The sequence below is a fragment of the Pogona vitticeps genome, chromosome 3 (assembly GCF_051106095.1).
Source record: "Pogona vitticeps strain Pit_001003342236 chromosome 3, PviZW2.1, whole genome shotgun sequence".
NCBI lineage: Eukaryota > Metazoa > Chordata > Lepidosauria > Squamata > Agamidae > Pogona > Pogona vitticeps.
In genome coordinates, this window is record NC_135785.1 from 90,780,493 (window position 1) to 90,803,755 (window position 23,263).

The 23,263-nt window shown below is 42.1% G+C and overlaps 2 protein-coding genes across 2 annotated transcripts in view; one reads left to right on the forward strand and one right to left on the reverse strand.

The window, feature by feature from the left end:
- The window catches only part of LRRC20 (leucine rich repeat containing 20), a 144,655-nt gene extending 143,866 nt beyond the window's left edge, over positions 1-789 (reverse strand). Inside the window, exon 1 of the mRNA XM_078391375.1 lies at positions 649-789. The gene's annotated coding sequence lies outside the window, so the exon portion shown is untranslated. The remainder of the gene's footprint in view (positions 1-648) is intronic.
- EIF4EBP2 (eukaryotic translation initiation factor 4E binding protein 2) lies at positions 86-21,649 on the forward strand. Its single transcript, XM_020783127.3, has 3 exons — positions 86-558; positions 14,175-14,351; positions 15,759-21,649. Exons 1-3 carry the CDS (start codon positions 420-422, stop codon positions 15,788-15,790), a joined length of 348 nt encoding a protein of 115 aa, XP_020638786.1. The 5' UTR covers positions 86-419; the 3' UTR covers positions 15,791-21,649.
- The last annotated feature ends 1,614 nt before the right edge of the window (positions 21,650-23,263 follow it).

The window sequence follows — 23,263 nt, forward strand, 5'->3', positions numbered from 1 at the left end:
CGCGGCCTCTCCTCCCGGGCTCCGGCTGCTGCTCCCGCCTCCACGCGGGCGGCCCCTCGCTGTCCCCGCCTCCCCGTTTCCTGCTGCTGCTGGCGGAGGCCGAGGGAGAAGGTGGCGGTGGAGGCGGTGGGTCGGAAAGAAAAGTGCCCCGGAGCCGGAGCGGCGCCCGTCGCCCGCCCCCCCCCGCACGCGTCCTCGTAGGAAAGTCGAGCGCCGCCGCCCCCACCACCACCACCTCCTTCCTCCTTCAGCATCCTTGTCCCTTCCTCTCTCTCTTTCTCTCCGCCTTTCTTTCGTGCTTTTTTCCCCTCCTCATCCCCCCTCCGCCGCCGCCGCCGCCGCCGCGCTTCTTCCCCCGCCATCTCGCCGCCACTTGCCTCCCCCCCTTCCTCCCACCCCGGGGACAATAGAACAGGGCGATGTCCTCCGCCGGCGGCCACCAGCAGAGCCAGAGCCGCGCCATCCCGACCAGGACGGTGCCCATCAGCGACTCCTCGCAGCTACCTCATGACTATTGCACCACGCCCGGGGGGACCCTTTTCTCCACCACTCCTGGAGGTAAAGCGGAATTCCGACGCCCAAGCGAAGCCCGGGGCGGACGGGGGGGGGGGACACGGACGCACACACACGCATGCACCTGGGGCCTGCCTTGGTCGACGTGTCCTGGGCCGCCTGGTGTTGGGCTCCTTGCGCTCCGTCTCCCTGGCAGCGGGCAGGCACCGCGAGCAAACGGGCACGCAGTTCAGCGCTTGCAACTCTAGAGGAGGAGTGTCGCGACGATTGGGGGGGGGGAGGAAGGAGGAAGAAAAAGAGAGAAAGAGACAAGGAGAGCGTGCCTGGGCGGCTGTTCCCTCGTTAGCGCTTTTTAAAGGGGGCGCGGACGCCTCAGGGAGCGTCTGCGGCTCATGGGGGGGCGGGCGGGCGAGCGTCTAGGGAAGGAAGGTTAGGATCACCATAATAATGCAATTCGGCGTGTGGGGGGGCGCTTGCTCTTATTGCTGCTACCAGTGCGAGGAATGCAATGCAATAATAATCGTGCAAATAGGCCGGGCGGGGGGAGGTTGTTGCAAAGTGGAAGGCGACGGCCCCGGCAGGTCAACTCGGCCTTAACGGCGTGTAGAGTCAGCAGGAAGCCTCAGTTCATTGGACGGACGGGAGTCACGGCCCTTCTGGAGCAGGCCCGGGCTTGTGACAAGAGGACTGGCGTGTGTGTGTGTATGTGTATGTGTAACAGCTTGCAAGAAGCGCGAGGCGCGGTTGTCTGGGCGCATGAGGGTCGCCCTCCCTCGCCTTATGGCGGCCGGGCTGCGCGGGCCCCGGCTCTTTGGCCCCCGTGGCTCGTCCGTCCAAAAAGGGGAACCAGCTGGCACGGAGCGTGGACGTGCAGGGAGGGTTAGGTTGCAATCGGGGCGGGAAAGTTGACGCGGGGGGCTTGGGAGAAGGGAGAGGGAGGCCCTTTGCCCGCTAGCTGGCGGTGCTGCTGCTCCTCCGCATTCCTGGCAGAGGGGAAGGGGGCCTAGGCTCGGCGGGGCGCGTCTTGAGCTAGGCCTCGCCTGATGTGCGGGGACTGGCGGCGAGGTATTTGTAAACAAGGCCCCGGGGCCTCGAGAGAAGCCCGTGACTGTTGCACAATAGGAGGGGAGGAGCAGCAGCAGCGCGGCGGAGGAAAATTCCCCGACAGCTGCAGCTGCGAGGCAGGGCGGGGAGGCACCACAGAGAAAGGCGGGTCGCCCTCCCGGGGCGGGATCTTGAGGGAGCCGTGACACACTTAACAACGGACGCTTGGCTGGGATCCTCTTTGGCGGATTCCCCCCCCCCCCCGGTGTGGATATCTGGGGTCAGTCCTGGGAAAGCCAGCCCATTACTAGTCCACATGAATTTATTAATAAAAAGAGGTAGGCCAAGAGTGGTGTATTTAAAAGGCAGCAGTGGTGATCAGCGCTTGCCTCTCAAAATGGTGCCCTGGTAAGATCGAGCCACTTCCCTCCAACCCCCATCCCACTCCAATCACATAAACAATAAGAGCTGGATCTAGATTTAGCCCTGTTTAGAGAGTAGAGCCACTGAAATCTGTGGAACTTCAGTTAATTATGACTAACATGCCTGTTGTTTTCATTGGATCTGCTCTAAACGGGATTAAATCTGCATCCTGTATTGTGGGACATTTGAAATATCTTGAACACTCAGTGAACCAAAACAGTAGACTGAAGGCAAGCAGGATTCTTAAGCTGTTACCACTACTGTTGTGAAAGGGGAAAGTGCTATTTTGAAGTATTGCAAGGTAATACCATATCCAAAGCAGGATCTGTTGATTAATAAATGTTTAGTGGTCCCCAATCTTTTTGACACCAACGACTGGTTTAGTTGAAGACTAGAGATGGGGGTATTAGTATACGAATACTCCATCCACACGTCCGCCAGCAGTGGCTTCCAGTCGCTCCAGATCTCCTCTTTGGCTATCCATCCCTGGCAGAAGGAGGGAAGATGAATCTCCCTGCCAGGCTGACAAGTAGATAACTGACCATGGAGCTCTGGAGCCATTGGAAGGGGGAGCAGAGCCACCAGCAGATGTGTGAGTGGACCCTCGTTACTTTCAGCTATGGGGGAGGTATTCGTATACAAATATGAATACCCCCATCTCTGTTGAAGACCATTCTCCCACGGACTGGGGGGGGGACTTGTTATGCAGTAGGTTATTGGAGGATAGCTTTGAATTGAGCTCATAAAGGAAATGGCGAGCAGGAGGTGAGCAGCAATTGAAGGGCCACCTCCTGTTAAATCAGCAGTGGCTTAGAACCTAATAGTGCAGGCTCCTACCCTGTTTCCCCGAAAATAAGACCTAACCTGAAAATAAGACCTAGTATGATTTTTCAGGATGTTCGTAATATAAGCCCTACTCAAAAAATAAGCCCCAGTTAAGCGAAACCCTGCCCTCCACCATTGTGCAGCAACCAGAAGAAGATAACATGGCAGTATTTGAATAAATGTAGATTGTTGTACATGAAAATAAAATAAAACATCCCCTGAAAATAAGCCTTACTGCATTTTGGAGCAAAAATTATTTTATAAGATCCTGTCTTATTTTTGGGGAAACACGGTATTAGATTCTGATGCCATAGGCACAGCTAATCTAGCAGCAGCAGAAGGGGAGCATGGAGCAAAGTTCCACCTCCTGTCAGATCAGCAGCGACATTAAAACCTAATAGGAGCATGCTGACAGGAGGCGGAGTTTTGCTCTCTGCTCACCTCCTGCTTGCGGCTCATCTGTCCCGGTGGCCTGGCCCTTCCAAGGTAACAGACTGGCACCGGTCTGTGGCCTAGAGGTTGGGGGCCCCTGCCCTAGACAACGTCTATATAACATAACTTTCATATTTTAAAATATGTTGTAGAATACAGTTTTGTATGCTAAGGTTTTTGTTCTGCCCAGATACATGTGGGGAGACTGGAAAGATTATTTTTTTTAGCATTAAGCATCTGTGCCCCACTGACTACAGTGAGAATACTAAGCATGTTTCTTGAATCTGCCCCGTTGAAATTAGTGGAATTCTAAAAGGGGTAAGCTTTGGTGTACAAATATAATAAAATCATGCTTTTTAAACTGTTACAGGAGACTCATGATTGGGTTTTGGTTTTTCCTTCCTTGCTTGAAGGGCTACTGCAGACATTCCACAGTTTGCTAGGTATAACCTTTAAGGTCTGTGAGTATCATGTCCTCAATATGGATACCTGATGTCATTTATGTTAGTTTTAGGTTGCAGTTCTGAATATTTTTTATTTTTGTACAGAAGTGCTGTGCAAGGAACAGGTTACTTACTCCCAAGGCAAATGTTAAAGAAATCAGAGGTTACGTAGCAGGAATCTCACTATGTGACATTCAATTGTCAAGTTGTTCCAAGTGATTTGTCTATACATAAGTAAAACTATTTTGCTACACTTGAAGCTCTCTGTTTATCCAAATTTGTATAGTTACATTATCTAAAGTTATTTTGTGCTATAAAATGCTAGCATTTTAGCATCACTGTTGCATTGCAGGATATATATAAATATAGTGAAGGAATAACAGAAATATGGAAAGAGGGGATTAAAAAGAATTCTAGAAGTTACACTTTATTTCTTCTCTGCTTTTGGGGGGGCGGGTGTTGGCAGTGGTCTTACTACTTAGTTGATCCTTTGAATTGTTTAGAAAGAAGCAAGCCTCTGAAAGTACCATAGAGCTTTGTTTCAAATGACATTTACATGTAGATAGCAATCCTATATGTTTAGAAATAAATTCCATTAAAACAGTTGCATCTCTTATTTTAATATGCATAAGAACAAGCTAAAATAATTTAAAGTGAGGTTAGGCAATCTGATTCCTTCTGGATGTTTTGGACTACAAATCCCCTAGGTAAAATTTAACATGGCCGGAAATTAAGGAAATTATCATCCAGAATTTTTGGAGAGCATTCTTGCAATGTGGAAAGTCAACTAAAATGGCTTAAAACCAGTTGCTAAGTACAGTGGGGTCTCGACTTAAGAACTTAATCCGTATTGGAAGGCAGTTCTCAGGTCGAAAAGTTCTTAAGTCGAATCTGCATTTCCCATAGAAATGCATTGAAAACCATTTAATCCGTATCTGCTCTTTTCGTCCACAGAAACTAATGGGAAGCTGCTATTCCGCCTTCTGCCACTAGAGGGGGATAATTTTTTCTTTTTTCCTTTTAACCTAAGATGACTTAGCTTTTAAAAAAGGAAAAAAAGAGTTCGTAACTCGAATCTAAGTTCGTAAGTCGAGTCCATATATTCCTATGAGAGCGGTTCGTAAGTCGAAACGTTCGTATGTCGAGCCGTTCATAAGTCGAGACCCCACTGTATAGCTATAGTAGAGCTGTTGAATCAGTAAGATTCACACAAATGTTGGCTTATCATTTAGTGATTCATTCAGTATAGTGCGTAGTTTCGCACATACAGAGATGTTTTAGAACCGAACGTTTGCAAAGGAGAGGCGGTGTTTATCTAAATGGGTGGCACATTCATACACTTTCTCGAAATAATCATTGATATTTTAAACAAAATAGTCTCTTTCCCATGAATTCAAATATGATAATTCCCAAGTTTTATTCATACAAATATAGAGGTGAAATGTGTCTTTAGATAATACTTTTTATGCTGTTGATTTGAGAATTGTATAATTTCTTGAAAAGGTTATCTTGCCATGAGCTAATAAAATCCCTCAGTGTATTTACTTGGTGCTATATTCATTTTATTAATATCCTTCCCCATAAATACTGCCTTAAGCTTCTTATTACCATGTCCAATCAATAGGTAGTGGGATTTTTCCCTAGAAGGATGGTCTGTGTTCTTCAGGGACTCCAATGTATTATTATTACCATATTACAACAGTAAATAGAAGGAAGATTGTAGTTATTTGCAAGTAATTGGAATTTTTGCAAGAAAAGTGGACCTGTTTCTACTTTCTTAGGATCACTTGATTTTAGGCATTATATGCATTTTAAGTGATGACAGAAATGCATTCTTGATCTATAAACACGTGATTAATCAGTAAGCACCAAGGATTACTTGAGAGATTTCCAGATATGTTTTGAAAATGTTAGGCTAGACTGTGCAAGACTGGTGAGCCTAATAGCTGGATCCTGCAGACCACAAGTAGTTTCCATGGAGTATGGCTTTGAAGAGACTGATAAATGTGTAGAGACATCCATATTTGCACATTCAGAATGGCGATGTACCATCTTGTTTCAGTAATCAGATCAGAATAGAAAGGCTTAGACATTGCAAAGCAGTCTTATAGATGTAACTGTGGTTATGTAAAGGAGAAAGAATTTGGACAGATGCAGGATAAACTTACTGTGTAAGAGCACTAACAGCCAGAAGGCAATCGGAGAGGGACAAAAACACAGAAATTTGGCAATATTTGGATTGGTTCCCCAGTTTGCACAGAGTTCCTTCTGTTGTATCAGGAGATGCATTCCATACTCATTCTAATTTTGTTTTGTTTCAGTTGAAAGCACCAAGTGTGCCTTACTACCTGCCATGGACACTGGAACTTGGCCCAGGTCAACAACAAAGTTACACTGGTGCCGAGAGCAAAAAAGACATGAACATTCAAGTATTAAAACTTCTTCTGAATCTTGCCTTCAAAAGCAGCCTTAAAACAGGCATCTTAGGAACCCTGTTAGCTGACACACATACACGCCAATCTAGAGTAAAACATGTCTCCCAGCTCAAGAGAGACTGTTATCCTTGGGGAAATCCAAATAAAAAAGTAATGAAATGCATTTCTGTCTTAATGGTGGAAAAGCAGTGTTAATTTCTCTCTAGGATTCTTCTGATTGCAGCCACTGGTCTGAGAATATCTATGACTGCTAGTAATTCCTAGAAACCCTGCTTTCTGACTCCTTTCCTTATGCTACACTCCTTACTGCCTGGCTTTCAAGTTCAAGGAAATTCAGGAGATTCAGAATTTTTTATATACTATCTCAAGCAGTAAAGTGTTCCATACCTTATATATATAAGGTATGGAAAACTTTACTGCTTGAGATAGTCTGTTGAGAAAAAAATGTTAGCAATTATTGAGATTATGCCTGAAAAGAGAAAATAAACATTAAGATGCAGGTGGGGAGTAGGAGGAGGTTAAAAGGATCAAAATCAGTCCACCCTTATATGGCATTGGTTTACCCTGGTTTAAAAGTCTACTATTTTTCTGTTGTTCAAATATAGCCCTTTTGGATTCAGGAAACAAAGTGTTTTTATTAGAAGGTAGCCACCCATAAATTTCACATTTGACATAAACAATGAAAACATGACAAAAAAATTTTTTTTTTGCTGGTAAGTATACAGTACTGTGAATCTGGAAGCCAGTTTAGGATGGTAGAGTATGTGAGGTCACTACTGGGGAAGCACCTTGCATTTCATGCTACTTCATAACCTAGTCATGGTGATTCTGATTTCTCATCCCAGGCTCAGTTTCTGTTACTAAGGCTGTACATGTCAATACTTATGTAGTCACAACAGTACAGTCTCCCATGAACAACAGGGAGGTCAAATAGGGGGCTAGGGAGAGACTAAGGTTCCCACAAATACTACATCTCTGGGGGAAACAGAAAAGAAAAACAGCTTCCCAAATATCAAATGTGCTCAGTGGCCACGAAATTGTGACAGTTTTGAGGATGGGAATGTAATGTGACCAGAACTGTGATATGGAAGCACTCCACACTGTAACATTGTGTTTAAGGTCCCATTTGTGTCTTGTTTTTCTTTTGAATTCAAAACCACCATATGTTCCATATTATTTTGAGTTTAATGGCCATCACTGTGGATAAAAGATTTATGGATTATAACCTATAGTCAGTTTTGCCTGGAGGTTTTGGTTAGTCTCTCCCTAAAGAGAATTTGGAATGCCTTGAACAGAACTGAATAATCTGATAATTTTCTAGTGTACTGTATTCAAAATGATGAACTATTTAGTCAGGACTTAAATATAAAGCATATACAGTATTTTCTGTTCAGTAGCCTAAGAACAAAGCAGCCCCTCAGGTTGTATTCCTCAGATGCATTATCTCAGTTTTAAATGCCTTCACTAACTTGTGATATGTATCCTGTTTTAATGAGGTTAATGAGCAAAAATTCACTATGAAAGTAGTTGTTGTGGTCTTTCTCAGTGTTACCATAGCATCTGTTAAGTGTTTTAAGAATTAGCAGTAACTATAACAAAAAATGGGCTGCTTTCTAACCTACCCTTTCAGTTTTGGGCTTTTAAGACAATTTCTTCCTTCAAATACTAGTGTTGTAGGGCCTGCAAATGAAACCATGACAATTCTATTGGGTTTAAGACCAGTGGAAGGCAGTGCTGGTAAAATTAAAAGAGGTGGGAGGAGAGAAGTGAGAGAAAATGTTGTAATGTAACACTTAAAAGACTAACCAGTTTCTTTTAGTGTGAGCATTCATAGATCAAAATCCACTTCTTCAGGTAAGAGAGCGTTAATTTGTTAAAGTGCCACAATATTTTGCTTCCCTTCCCTTTTATTTTCCTCTTTAATTTTGCCAGTAAACAGATAGACTGACACAGCTACTTCTTTTAATATTGGAAGGGAGTGGCACTATACCCACTGAGACTTAAGTTTTCAAGTTTAATGAGCCTAAGAGCAGAATATTACTTAGTAAAGCTTATTTAGAACAGCAGGCGGCTTTGGAAGATTGAGCTTTGTTCAGAATCAGAAGAGATGTGTTCATGAAAGTTACAAAGGAAAAGTATGCTCTTTTTGTTACACACAACAGTATTTGAATATGCGATAATTTCTTGCAATTTTCCTTTCCTGCCCTTTAAAATATGTATGATTCATTTGATTTCAGAGTTCCAGTCTAGCTACTGGAACAAACTGCATAAATTGCATTTACTTAATTTTCATTCTTTAGTAAGAACTGTTTTTTCTTTGCAGAAATGAGGGAGCTAGGATTAAATTTCTTGTAACCTGGGTTTAACATCACTGCTAAAATGTAAATGTTTGGAGCTATAGTAAAAAGTCAGAAATGGAAGGAATAGATGCCTGAAAGCTGTGTGAAATGTAGACACCAACACCAATTGGTTACTGGTAATCTCAGCTGCTTCTTTTATAGCTTTTGAAGCTAGAAACATTTTCAGCAGGTCAGAAAGTCAGACACTTGGAACAACTTCCCTAAGAGCCATATAGACCTTTAAGGAAAAAAAAACAGAATCCTGTGTTTGCCACAACTAACATTATCCCTGTTAAAGTTTCTTTTAGAGAGATAAATATTCTGCATCTTGTACAATTAACTCTCTTCTGAATATCCTTTAAGTTCCTTACCTCAGGTAAAGTACGAGAAAAACTTTGCCTGAGGTAAATCTGTACTTCTTCTTCTTATATTTAACAAGTATATGCAAGCAGATACTGTATGTGTGTACAATAGAGTTTCTGTCTATTGAATATCCAAAATTGTAACTGCAGAAAAGGTTAATGCGGTATTTCAAAAATATAGGTATGAAAACTAAATAAAATGTTTCAAAATGAAGCACTCCCTTAACAAACTATTACAAGAATATAGTAAGTTTTTTTTAAAGTCTTAATTCACGTCTATTTCAGTATCTTAATTGCTGAAGCAAAAACAGTTACATAATCACATCAAGCATGTTTCTTCATTCTTATAAAAATTATTCCCCTCCCCCCCCCCGTCTCCTCCCTTCTATGGGGGCTTTTCTCATCCTTTGCTCCTATTTTAAGCTATCTTTTTAGCTGTTTCTGTACCTTCTGAGTTGTTTATTTATCTCTCCAGTTGTCAACAGTTGAGGTCTACTGGTGGAATAAACACATTTCCATGGAAATCTATATCACTTTTGCCTGCCGGTAAACTGCTGTGGCAGCAATATGCTTCCATACCAATATTCTTGAGTACTGTATGACAGAATGCAGAATAATGTAAATTGCTAAGTAAGCAAAATGCTTGTGAACAAATCTGAGAAGTATCAGTTTTTTATAATGTATATATGTGATAAAGTTTTCTAGTACTCTGAGGTCATTGTTAGTGTAATGTATTAGACATTGATATTTTCCTGTCAAAATTGAGGATGTCAGTGTTCATAGGCAATTATGCAAACAGCTATACTTTCATACTTTTCCATATCTGACTCTGGCCAGTTTTCATACATTTTTCAAACATATTGATTCAGAAATAATTTGGGGTCTGAAAGGAATAAGGAAAGCTCAATAAAGCTTTTTTCAGATCTCCTTCCTGAGCCTATGAAAATGATTCTTACCTGGGACAGTAAAGAACATGAGTTGTTCTGTCACTGTTTTATTTCTGGCTGAGAAAGATGCATAAGTGGTACCATACAAGTGTCTATTTTACTTAATCTTGCCAAACTACAGCAGAACATAAGGGAAGGAACCATTTAGGTCACTGTATATTGGGCATATCTCATTGGGGGCTTTCAAGATGCCATAAAAGATTCAGCCCTATTTGTAGCCTTTTAACCTATTAAACTAATTTGAATTATGGAGCTATGTAATGAAAATGGAAGTTACAAACTTACAAGGCATGGCAAAGATGGTCAGATCAGAAGTTTGATCAAAGTGAGTGAAAGGAATCATCATGTATAAGAAAGTATATACTTTTGAAAAACTGGAGGCTGATAATGTTGGATAGAATTCCCTTCTATGTACTTTTCCCTGTTGAGATGAAAATCCCCAGAAGATTCTCTTCTCTGTTTCTGCCCAGCCTTTTGGTCCCTCTCTTTCAGTCTCACAGTTTGCCCTTCGAGGGTGGAGAGTGAATTTATTTCAAATCATTACTCTTGAATTGATTGAAAGGAAACAAGGTAACTTCTGTCATTGCATCTGAATTAAAAGTTCTGTTCAAATGATTACACTTATTCTGCTTGTAATAGGGAGTGAAATGCAGTTCATGATCTTAGGTTGACAACAGTAAAGGGCTGTGTGTTTCATACTTTGATAATAACATTGTGGACTTACTAGTGGTGATAGGTGTTATTTTTTTCCAAAATAAAATCCAAATAAAGTCACCAGAGTTTGATTTCTGAGTAGTAGGGGATGTTGTTTAGAGTGCAATTTTTCTCTCAGGATATTCATTCTTCCCCTCCCCATAATATAAGAAAGCAGTATCTGAACACAGAAGTATCAAGTGCAAGGCTGAGAATTCCAAGAGAACAGTTTGCTTCCAAAAAGGAAGAGATGGACAAATAGCCTTCATTTTCACTTGTGGTGGTAGATTAGGAATGGGCTGAGACAACCTGATACTTTCCCATCAGATGTTTTAAACTACACTGTCTGTCACCTTCAGCCAACATGACCATATTAATGTCTCACATTAATTAACATTATTTATATGCCCCCTTTCTCAGCATAGGGGTCTCAAAGTGGCTTACAACAACTAAAACTATAAAACAATCAACAGTTTTAATATATATACATATCATTTAATAAGTATTTAAACATATGTCAAGATTAAAACTGAGATCAAAAGCAATTTTTTTTAAAGTCTAAAAATATGTAAGCTATTAAAGCATTTCTGGGACCGTTATTGCTTAAAAGCTTGCCTGAAAAAGAAGGCCTTTGCCTGATGATGGAAGAATAAGAGGGAAGGGTCCAACCTGGCTTCTTGTGGTAGGGCTTTCCAAAGCCTGGGAGCAGCCACCAAGACGACGCTCTCTCATGTCCCCTCCAAAAAAAGTTTGGGAAAGTGGTGGAACTGAGAGAAGGCCCTCCCCAGAAGACCTTGAGAGCCAAAAAGACTCTGTAGAGTGATACGTTTCTTCAGATTGTCTGGATCCAAGCTGAGATCAAAATACTTTATAGGTAATAATCAGCACTTTAAATTGGGCCCAGAAACAGATGGGCAGCTAATGAAGCTGTTGTCATACGAGAGTTACATGCTCCCTGTAACCAGTGCCAGTCAACAGTTTGGCTGGAGCATTTTTATCCAACTGAAGTTTTTGAACACTCTTCAGAGGCAGCCCTGTGTAGAGTGTGTTGCAGTAATCCAAGCTGGATGTAACTGAGGCATGTGTCACTTACCAGAGTGGGCATCTCAAGGAATGAACACAGCTGGTGCACAGGATTTAACTGTGTAAATGCACTCCTGAGTACCACTGAAACATGCATCGAAGCTCAGGGTTAAATCCAGGTGTATCCCTAAGCTGTGAACCTCTCTTTTTTTGGGGGGGGGGAGTACAAGCTGATTTGCCTTTTGGCAGAGCAGGAGCACCTCTGTCTTGTCCAGATTCTCTTTCCATTTGTTAGCCCTCAGTCAGTCCATTACTGTCCTGTCCTCCTACTTGCATAGGAGTTGGTAGCTTTAATGCTCTAGGTGAGGCACCAGAGCTGCACCTGAAGCGAATGGAGAGTTTGGAGCAGCTACGTTGGATGCCAGGTGCACAAAGGGAACTTCTAGCAGGTAGTTGACTGTCAGGAAACAAACTTAAGAGCCCTAGAAGAAGAAAAAGAAAGGAAGTTGGGGTTGAGGCAAATCAAGGAAGCATTTACTTTCCCCACCTTCAGCACTCCTTTGCCTGTGGACTGTTTCTCTAAGGCCCATGTGAAGAGGGTGGAGATGGAGAATCTGAGGAAAGGTGAACTGCAGTGGCGGTGGAGTCTTCTGTATTTGGACATTCAATAGTATTTGCGGTGGGGACGATCACAGAGGAGCTGGAAAGTTTTAGGGTAAACTAGATAGAAACTCATGGTTTCTTCTATTCTCTTTTAATAACGTATTAGGCCAGGCTTGTCCAACCTGCGGCCCGAGGGCCACATGCGGCCGAAGGTCAGCTCGTAATGCGGCCCAGTGCTATTTTTTATTTTTAAAGAAATTCCAAAGTTTCAAGTTACACCGCCAGCGCTTGCGGCCAGAATGTGGCCAGGGCATGTCACAACAGTAGATGGAGAGAGAGGGAGGGAAGGAAGGAAGGTGGGAGGGGAGGGGACAGGGGGGCTGCGTGACTGCATTGCGCCATCCCCGTCAATAGGCGGACCCCCTCCCAGACCCATAAAGCCGCCGGAGTTGAAGCTGGCAGCCTCTGCTGTCTAAGATCGCTGCTGCCGGTAAGCACGCTTGGAGCGGGGCTGCGGAGGAAGGCTAGGGCTGCCCCCCCATGCAGCCCAAACCAAATGTATGTGCGGCCCAAACCAAATTTTCATCTTCTAATGTGGCCCAGGGAAGGTGAAAGGCTGGACACCCCTGTATTAGGCCAGTAAAAGGCCTTTGCATGCAAATGTGGGGGGTCACAGGTTGCTTGGCTATTTTAAAAGGGAATTGTGACTCAAAAAAGTTCGGGAAACACTGCACTAAGGCAATCAACGTCGTCTCTTATGTAATGGAGTATTGGGGACTGGCTGATAATTAACCAATATAGTGGGATTCAAGGAGGGCTTTTTAAACAGAGTTCTTACTTCTGCCTTTTTAAGGCATTTTAGTACCACACACCCCTAACCCAATCATCCAGTCCCTTCTCTACCTGCTTTTATAAATCAGGAATGGCAAGGGTCCAGCACACATATGATGGCTTTAATCTCACCAAGATGCTCCCTACTGAAACGTATCCATTATAATGGGACAAACAATGGCTAAAGTTACATCAACAGGACCTGTGTCAGAGCAAGGGTCCCCAACCTTTTTGAAACCACAGACCTGTTGGGGGGCAGGCTTTTGGGGGGGGGTCACGCTCACGGGGGGCAGAGATCTGTCTCCGCAGCCCAGTCCTGGAAAGCCCACCGCAGACCAGGTGTTGGGTACCCATGAGTTAGAGCATCTAAGATCAGATCCAAGTGGCTTTCTCTGCAAAGTGCCATGCAAAATTTTCACAGTGGGCCATTGAGTGATCAGTGTCCTTCTCTTTTGGCCATCTGTGCCACAAGATCACCCAAAAGAGCTCTGCTGGACAGCTCTGTGCAGATGGAATGGCGGCAGAGAGGAATACTGTAGCTTCTTTGATGCCACTACTGCTATGGAATAGGCTTTCCAATGAGTAAGCCATGTTCAATCGGATCCACTCCAAGGTTTTCACTCTAGTCTCTGTCTCACTTGTTTCACCGTCCCCAGCTCCTCAGTAAGCCAAAGGGCTATTTTGAGCTAGGAGCAATCATGTCAATGGCTCTGGCCATTTCCCCATTCCAGAGATAGGCTAAGGTCTCTACAGGATCACCTGCCAAGACAGCAGGAACCATCAGAAAGCCATTTGGATCTTACCTACTGCTGTACTCTGTAAGTCCTGTTAGAGAAATCCAGTAGTCCATTGACTCCAGCATTCTGTTTCCTGCAGTAGTCTCTCACTGGACATAGTGGCTTGGAGATTCTGAAAGCCCAAGAAAGTAATTTTCCACATTCTGCATTATAGCTACCAGAAAGCACTTTTCTGCTGTTAATGCATTCTCAGAATCTGGCACTCAGCATGAAAATTCACCAGTGTAATGGCATCATTCAGATGCTTGGGATGTCCTAAGCATATTGACTCAGAAATGAGTCCAAGTACATTCTTGTGGGTTTGAGTTAGGATTGCAGCCTTAGTAAGTGAAATAATTAGCTGAAAGTTTGCTTTAGCTGAATTAATCCACAGGGCTGTTTGTAGTAGCCTTGTCTATTATATCAGAAATATTTGGATATGCTAAATAGTTAATTTACCTTTTTTTAAAAAACATCTTCTCTAGGGACCCGAATCATCTATGACCGCAAGTTTCTGTTAGATCGCCGCAATTCTCCTATGGCTCAAACCCCTCCTTGCCACCTTCCAAATATCCCAGGAGTTACCAGCCCTGGTTCTGTGAATGAGGATTCCAAAGTGGAAGTAAACAACCTGAACAATCATGATGGGAAGACTGTAATTGGTAAGTGCATGGATTGCAATGTTGGCACGGTGTGTCATGTCTTACTGATAATTTACAATCTAGTTACATCAATGGTGCCATTTGTCTCTTTGCATGGGATGAATAGCCATTATTCCTAGCCAAGCAAGTGACACAGGATGAGTAGCCATTTCTTCTACCAAGTGGCAGTATTTGATCACTTCTCTTCTATCCCCTGCCTTTTTCTTTAGTCCCCCCCCCCCAAAAAAAACACCTGGTGGGTAAGGAAAACAATGTCTCTGACCTAGCTGGGCAGCCATGCTAATCTCTTTAAAGTTCTATATACATGTGGCTTATCTTGGTGTCAAGAAAGTACGCTTTATGGTTTTCAGTTGCTGGGAAAACCAGATGGTTTCCCAATGCTTCATAAAGGTTTGCTTCAAAATCACATGATTGGTTTCCTTAGTGTGACATGTGCTAATTTGCTTTTCAGGTTCTGGATTTTAGCTTTCAAAAATGTATTTATCTCGAAGGATACCCTCTGCTTATTTAAATAATCTATTGTGATTGTTGTAGAAGTGTAGGATTGTTGGTTATCCAGTCAAAAATAGTCTTAAGTTCAAATTTTAAACAGTAATGTGTTTGAAATTAATTTTAATGTACAGAACAAAGATGGTGCTTGTGGGTAGTAAAGTGTGTTTGAAGTGAAGACTTCAGTCATAACAACTGGTTGTATGTCTAGATGATTAATTTGTAACCTGATCTACACCTACCAAAAAGAATGAATGTATCCAGTCATGAGACAACATTCAGCCACTTCTGGATGCAGAGTCAAACATTCTCTTTAAATTAAAAGGACAAAAGCAAAACAAGCAGACAAAGAAAAGCCAACAGGAGCATATTCAGAAAAGGTTCTAGGTCTCTCTGCTCTATTAATATTCTCTTTACAAAATTTTATTAGATGTGATACTTAATTTTAGTGATGAATACGAAAGGAGCCTCGTGGCGCAGTGGTTAAAACGCTGTACTGCAGCTAAAACTGTGCTCACGACCTGGGGTTCAAATCCCAGGTAGCCGGCTCAAGGTTGACTCAGCCTTCCATCCTTCCGAGGTCAGTAAAATGAGTACCCAGCTTGCTGGGGTGGCAATGTGTAGCCTATATAATTAAAAAATTGTAAACCGCCCGGAGAGTGCTTGTAGCGCTATGGGGCTATATATAAGTCCAATAAATAAATAAATAAATAAATAAACTGCGTCTCCCACCTACTTTCTGAAATGGTGCTGCATGTTCTTTGTCATCTCAGTCCCTTACTTGTATACATAGGGTATATTTCAAATGTCTTAAAGAGCTGACAGTAAGTAAAGGTCACTATAACACTTGATTATCATGCGTGCATATTTTTCCTTCTGAGACTCTAATACTGATGTGTGTTTCTGTCACTCAACCAGGTGATGATGCTCAGTTTGAGATGGATATCTGATCTTCCTTGAGGGTAACCATGGAGAGACAACAATTCCTGATCACCTGTGCACATCTGATTTGGCTGATAGGATCAATAACTTGAAGGATGGAATAAGAAGAAAAAGAAGCTGTTTCCACTAGAATCCTCACTTCAGCTTTTGAAGTGCCAAAGGATAAAAGGACTGTTTTCCCCTTCCTTGATTCCTGTTCATTACATCATGTTTTCCCCACCCCTCTGTTTCTCACTCTCCACCCATCTTCTTTTAAACCTATCAGCTCCCTGGTCTGTGACAGAATTGAAGCCCATGATAAATTTGTAGAGCTAAGGAATGTACCTTAGCTTCTCGCACTTTAAAGACAACTTGACAAACCATGCACATGCGAGAACCATGACCCTTATCTATTAACAATTGGATATTTATTGCAAAATGCAAAAGGCCACAAAAGGGGTGGATATATGCTTGAAGGGATATGACACTGCCATTGCTCTTCTCTCCCTTACTGCTGTTAACTTGATGCCAGTTTCTGTGTACATTTTGTTAATATGCTGAATGCACTCCCTTGGGTTCTAGCCTTTGCTTCTTGGCTAGTTCTTACTAGCTTACACATCCTTGTGTATGGGCACATGGTGGGAGGTGTCTGTCCCTAATACAGCATTGCTGTGGTTTCTTTTGTCCTTGATATGCTTCTGTGCTATTCCTTTAGAGCAATTGCACAATTTAAAAAGAGCTGTTATTTCATGATACATGTATTTTATTTTCCGATTTGTCCCAAAAATTCCTTCCTAGAACTTCCCATTTCCAAAAACTGAGAAGTGGTTCCAAAAAAGAGAAGTAGTTCTCTTTAGTTTGGGTCCATCAGAGTTGAAGAGAACCACATCTTCATTCTGATGTAATCTCAAACTACAATGCTTAATTGTCCTGTATACTTTTTCCCCCTCAGTCTTTTCTTTTCTTTCTTTCTTTTTCTCCTTTTGCTGCTGCTTAATATCTGCTGGGTTCTTTGCAAGTCTACTATTGTGCCAAAAGGGTAAATTGAAATAACCTGGCTATGCTTGACTAGGATGGGCTTGACAAAGAGTCTTGTGATTTTGGGCAAGTCCTGTGTATGTTTGGGACACTGCAAGAATGAAGTTATAGGCACTGCTGATTACATAATTCATGACTTGAAAGAATTTGGGGTGATAGGCAACCAGTTGGTTAGTAGACTATTATTTTCATGCCATCTTCTCTGGTGAAAAATCACCCAGTATGATCATGTCACCATCTTGCTGCTTGTATGTTTCATCAATTTGCACATTCTTAAACCAGCCAGAAAAGGCTTCAAAATTGAGTCTGTTTGGGACCAATTTTGGCATGCAGAAAAGTGGTGCTGATGGTCTCACTGTCATTTGCTCATCTGGATTTCCTGCCTATTTTCCTACCTGTTGGTGACCCATCTGCATGCTGCTTAACTTGATGTGGGTGAAGTTCTCCCCCATGAATTGCTGCTTGCCTGAGTTTGAAAACCGTGTTTCAGGCTGGGGAGACATCAAGAGAACCCTCCTGAGAATAGTTTTTGGGCCACCTTGTTATAATAACATTTGCCATGGAGAGAAAGAAGTAGGTCATTTAACTTCCACCAGAGGATGAGTTTGTGCCTTGGTTGCAGTGCCACCTAATTGCTCATTAAATATGTCCTCCAAAGGCTACAACATTTATTCTGTATAATTGACTAGAGTAACAACTTTTTTTAAAAAAATTGTATGCCCATGGAAAATCAGGTGGCAGATTTTACCCCCTATTAATCTTTTGCTAATACGAATCCTTAAGAAAATCTCCAGGTGATAGGCAGGAAAGGAAGCATTCCCCCTTGTTTTTCATGGAGGAAGGAATGCTTCTTTCAAGATAGGGCTTCCTGTGACACATTCAGGCATCATATACCAAGTATTTTCCCCAACACTATGTTAATGCAGGTCAAAGTCCTGCCCATGTTTACTTAGAAGTTAGTTCTACAATATTCAATGGGGCTTGCTTCCAAGGAAGTGTGTTATTAGGGCCATACCCTCTAAGAAGTAGGGAGCATGAAGGGACTTGGAATCTCCTCAGATGTTGTTGAAAAAAAAAATCCTTGACTGTTTGCAATGGCAGCTGGGGCGGATGGCATAATCATTCATTTTTCCCACTTATCAATTATTTCTCCCAGTTGATGGTTCTCTCAGATTATTTCAGGCAGTTTTCCCAGCAGTGGCTCATGTACTACATCTGGTAAGGTTTTGAAAAATGGGATGAGTGGATTGTATAAAACACTTTTGTGTTAGTGTTTCCCCCCACACCCACCCAAGGGACAGCTGCAGTTTCCTACTTGGATGTTGTTGTTCATGTGGAAGTAGACTGGCATGGGATCCCAGCCTCAGGGATATGGCAGCCACGCTATGCATGTAACTTAAGGGACAATCCTGGGTGGTAAGCTGGGAATGTGTTAAATCCCATTGGATGTCGGCCTTTCAGGTGACAGGGATCCTTCCACTCAATTCATGAACGTGCCCTGTGCTTCTGACCCTTGGAATAGATTTCTACCTTCAGTTGTCCAAAGAGTATGATTTCTTCTTCATGTTCCAAAAGGGAGGGATCTGGTAAAATCCTTTTTGCTTTCTCTCTGAGTATGTAGTAGCTTTGGGGCAGGGGAGAAAAAAACAGGATTATTATTTTTTAATTGTTATTATCTACTCTAAAATGTGAATAATACAGAAGCAAAATGCTTTGTAACTGTTGATCTCTCAGGAATAGTTTCTGTTTGCAGTGTTTCTGGGGAAAGCAATGCTGCCTCAAAAAGAAAGGTGCAAAAGTGACTAAGCTGTGATTAGCAGATGAAGTGTTCTTGAGGTGCATTTTAAGCTTCCTCATTTTGGCCCAGGTGTTTCTAAAGTGCACTGCAAGCTCAGTCCGGAGTCAGAACACAGTTGGATTTCCATCCTGCCTCATTTAATCACCAGCAGTTGTTTCTGGAACCTCACCGGTTATTCTGTCGATCAGGCAGAATGGATACAGCTTTGCTCTGCACTGCTGATGGTAGTGGAACTCCAATTTGCCCAATTATTTAAACCAACTTAATTGGTTACGGTGGAGGAGTGGGGGGGGGGCAGAAATTCAAGTGTTGCTCACAGCCACTTTCTTCACCATAGGATTTGTTTTACTAGTTTTGGACTTAAGGGAGTAACTTCCAAGAGTTTTCTTCCCCTTTTCAGGGATTTAGCTATTAATATGAAATGCAACAAGATATCCCATATTTCTCAATATTAGCTGTTGGTTAGAATGGCTACACAAGGGGGGGGGAATTCTAATAGCTTAACACTGACCTGAGACTCAAGTGATCAGATTTCTGCCTTTTGCTCTGCTGCAGATTTCCTGTGTGTCTCTGGGCAAGTCTCTTAATTTCTTTGTGCCTCAGCTCCCCAGTTTGTAAAAATGGGGCAGTAGACTCCTACCTCACAGGGTTGTTGTGAGGATTCATTTATTGATGTTTGTAAGGCACTGTGAGAAGCAAGTAACAGGTGTCATGAGGAAGTGAATAAATCTGGTGTTCTTTAAAGCCCAGCAATATGATTTAGTCCTGACCATGACAGGAGCAAGGGCCCTGCCTTCTTCTAGCATCTGCTTGGCTATCTTGCTAGGGCTTTGCTTGACTACTAATTTCTAATAAAGCAGTATTTCTTTACTGCTTTATTAAGACCAGCCTGGATCACTCCTGCCGAAAGTTGCATAGAGCAAAACTAAGATACTCAGTAAGAGGTTTTCCTTTTCTCCATTTCAGCTACTCAGTCCCTATTTACCTGTATCTTGGCATGGTGAAATGGAAAATGCTTGCTGATCCTCTTGCTGAGTAGACAGTGGGAAGACCTGTATGCATATCTTGGCTTCATGACGACAAAAGTGGTTGAGGTGTATGTAGTTGGAAACCAACTTTCGGATATTGGGAGCTCAGGGTGTGTATGCGGCATGCACCCAGGAGCCATGTTGAGACCATGGGCTGCCAACTTCCAACCCCCTAGTCACACAGCCAAAGCATACTGGCTATGCTGGACAATCTGGAAGTAAACCAAATGTGAACTATGTATGTTGCAGCCTTTGTTGTCCTGGTGGGAGACTCAAATTTTGTAATATCAAATATAGAAGCAATTGGGTTTATAGTCTCCTTCTTGCATTATTTCATTTAGAGCTGCATCCTGTATTTCCAAGTGCTGTTCACTTACTGATTCATCACTAGTGGTTTTCAGAGGCAAGGAGAAAATGGAAGGCTCATTTTGATTACCCAGTAAGCTATCAGGTGTGCTGATCGAACAATCACAGTTATGAGTTCAGCAGCTAGAAATGTTTAAAATGTCAGTATGTACTTGGAAGGAAAGACATATAAACTGCATCATCCCCTGCTGTTAATAATCCTGATTATGAAAAATGAAAATAATATATATGGCCATTCATAATATTTATTGCAGTCAGGTGTGGCAACCAAAGCATTTCCTAACCATTTTCTTCTTACACTGCCATCCAGTGTTAAAAATGCTGCAGAATAACATTTTTATTAATGATGTTTTGAGGGGATCAAATTATTTTAGGACCTTGACACTCAGAATTCTGCAACAAGTGTCTGGTTCCATGTTAATTAAAATCTAAAATTCAAACTTTAACAACTCCATAAAATCAAATACTGTGGTTTCAGCAGACCCCCTAAACAACTTTTGAAATGGCTTCCCTAGTCTCTAGAACAATTCTGAGAAAGAGGAGGCTCTAGGATTTTATACGGCCACTATAACTGTACTGATACATAATATCAGCCATTTCTTCTATTTGTTATTTTGGAGTGAGGGGACTACGGTATCTTCTTTCCATTTTCCCTGGTCATGTTTAGAAAAAGAATGATTTTTTTCCCCAGGCTTCACCCATAAGGTTGATATCCTCAAGAGTTTGGCACATCATGCATAGGAGACTATTGGAAAATGCCTGTTACTGTATTTACCTTTTGGCACTTCTTTCCCTCGGAACAGAGAAACTTTTCAGAGGTTGCCTTTTTAAGGTTACTGTGCTGGTTGGTACAGACATGTTTCAATGGGCAGGCTAATCTACATTTTTGTATTGTTCTAACTTTTGTGGACATCTGTAAGGGTAAACAGGATGCTATATCACATAACCTGCATATATATATTTTTTACTGACTTTGCAGCAGTTTTTCTTAGAAACTAGTTGATTAGATGCACGGTACAGATGACACACTTTTTTCACTCAGTAATTTTTTTTAAGTCATGGATTTTTTTTAAAGGAAAATTTGTGTGTGTGCCAAGATTTGCGTATATTGGTGAAGCCATTTAAAAATAAACATAGAAGCTGTTATTTCCCTCTGGTTCTGACTACCACAGCACCGTTAATAATGACAATTTAATTACCAACTTACTTTATTTTAAAGGTTTTCCAATTGAAACAAAGAGTGGAGATTTGGGGCCTTCAGTCACAGAACATACACATTATCATTTCACTGCTCCAGTAATGGGTTTGGTTAGCCCTTTCCATTAAATCATGGCTTCACAATCTATTTCTTCTTGAAAGCAAAATTATTAACCCTTGACATACAAGTTAAAATTTTCTTCCTGCTGCCCCTCACTTTCCCTTTGACTTAATTGGTGGTTTTGTTTTGTTGAGAGGAAGGCTAAAATAACCAGCTTCTTTTATAAGGAGGGGAAAAAGGCAAGGATCATAAAAGGCATGATTCCTTGCTCATTTATGGGAATGACTCCCAAAAAGGTAGCTGTGTTCATCCAGCATAAATGCTGTACCAAATCACTGTTGATTAGCTTTCATGACTTGAGTTTTGCACTTTAATTAATGCATATCCCACTTCTCCCCATTTATTACTTTGAGACTGGATTTATGGAAATGGAAATTTTCTGTGTTTTGGAGCCCCAATTAAGCCCATTTTAGCAGTTCAGGCTGTTTATAGAAATAACCCCTTGCCCTACTGCAGTTTTCAAGACTTGCATTAGGCAATAAGATATAATTGTTGACAGCTAATCAGAATGTTTGCTGTTGGTTTTGATGCTGTAATGAGTTTACTTGAAGGATTTCTGCCCGATGGCTGAATGGGTAGCAGGTCCACATTTGTTATAACTTCTGATGTGTTTTCTAGGCTTGCAAATTCAAAATTGCAACCTCTTATCTGTGAGACAGCCTTGTATTGTGTCTTCCTTACAATGTGGCCTCTGAAATTTTTGTTCAACTCGGTTACCATTTTATAAAAACACCTTTTTTTGTAGTTGTTAACTACAAATGCTGTCATGATGATCTGGACCAGTGGTTCTTAACCTTTGTTACTCAGGTGTTTTTGAACTGCAACTCCCAGGCACCCCAGCCAGCATAGCTGATGGTGAAGGCTTCTGGGAGTTGCAGTCCAAAAACATCTGAGTAACAAAGGTTAAGAACCAGTGATCTGGACTGATCCCCACCAGTTTAGAGAAGAAGACTGCAATGTAGTCAGCCAGTTGATTCAGATCGTTTTGTTCTACTAAAGAGCATATTTTAAAGTAATTTTGGTACAAGTGCTTACACAAATGACAGTTCACAAATGCTGTCTTAGAAAGAGACATTCCTAAATGACAAAATGAGTGATGCTTCTAGGATTGTCTGTTTTAACACAGCATAATCCCACCTTTCCTTTTTGGACATACTCCTTTAGAACTCCTTTGCCATAAGCAGATTTCTCTTTATTGACTCGTATGAAGAATTCCTTAATAATTCAGTGGAAGCTTAATTGGAAGATAGCTTTTATTCTTTATTACTTTATCTTTGTACATCATAATGAATGAGCCCCCTCCATTCTGAGCCCCCTCCATTCCCTCAGTCCAAGATGACTTCCCCATGGGCGGTTAGGTTTTTGACAAACTTGGTGCAACTTTGTAATAAAGGAGCTTCACCGTCACACCTGGTCACAGCCAGTGCATTGCATAGAAATACAGCTATGGCAGCCTATGCCCCCTGTGTTTCTTAACCTCCTGAAAACATATTTTTTGTCTTCCTAGCCAAGGTTCCCTCTAAGCTGGGCATGCACATGACTCTGCCTCCCTCTACACAGCTCTCTTCCTCCTCCATGCAGCGATCGCATTTGGTTCTGGTCGTGATGGAACCCTGCGTGTGAGGGGGTGGAGGCGCATGCATGTGCAGGGGTGAAGACGCACGTGAGGCGGAGCCCCGCCTAGTGGGGCTGAAAATTAGAGGGTACATAGTTCCTAGTTAAATCGTAGGGAATGGTCTGCCATGAAATTTGGTAGCCCATGCCCCTAGATAATATTGATTTTAGTGGCTGCTCCTTTTAACTTGTGCAGCATTACAAAGCTACCATTGGAATAAATAAGGTAATTGTCCATGTTAAAATAAGTGTGATTTTTATAGCAGGAAAGTTAGGGATGGTTCCAACCAGCATTATATGTTGTTACAAACTTTAAGATGAGCTGTGCTGGGCTAAACCA

Excerpts from the sequence above, each read along its gene's own strand:
- EIF4EBP2 (XM_020783127.3), top strand. The coding sequence starts at position 420 with ATGTCCTCCGCCGGCGGCCACCAGCAGAGCCAGAGCCGCGCCATCCCG. Across the intron at positions 559-14,174 it reads TTTCTCCACCACTCCTGGAG|GGACCCGAATCATCTATGAC; the intron begins GTAAAGCGGAAT and ends CATCTTCTCTAG. Across the intron at positions 14,352-15,758 it reads TGATGGGAAGACTGTAATTG|GTGATGATGCTCAGTTTGAG; the intron begins GTAAGTGCATGG and ends TCACTCAACCAG.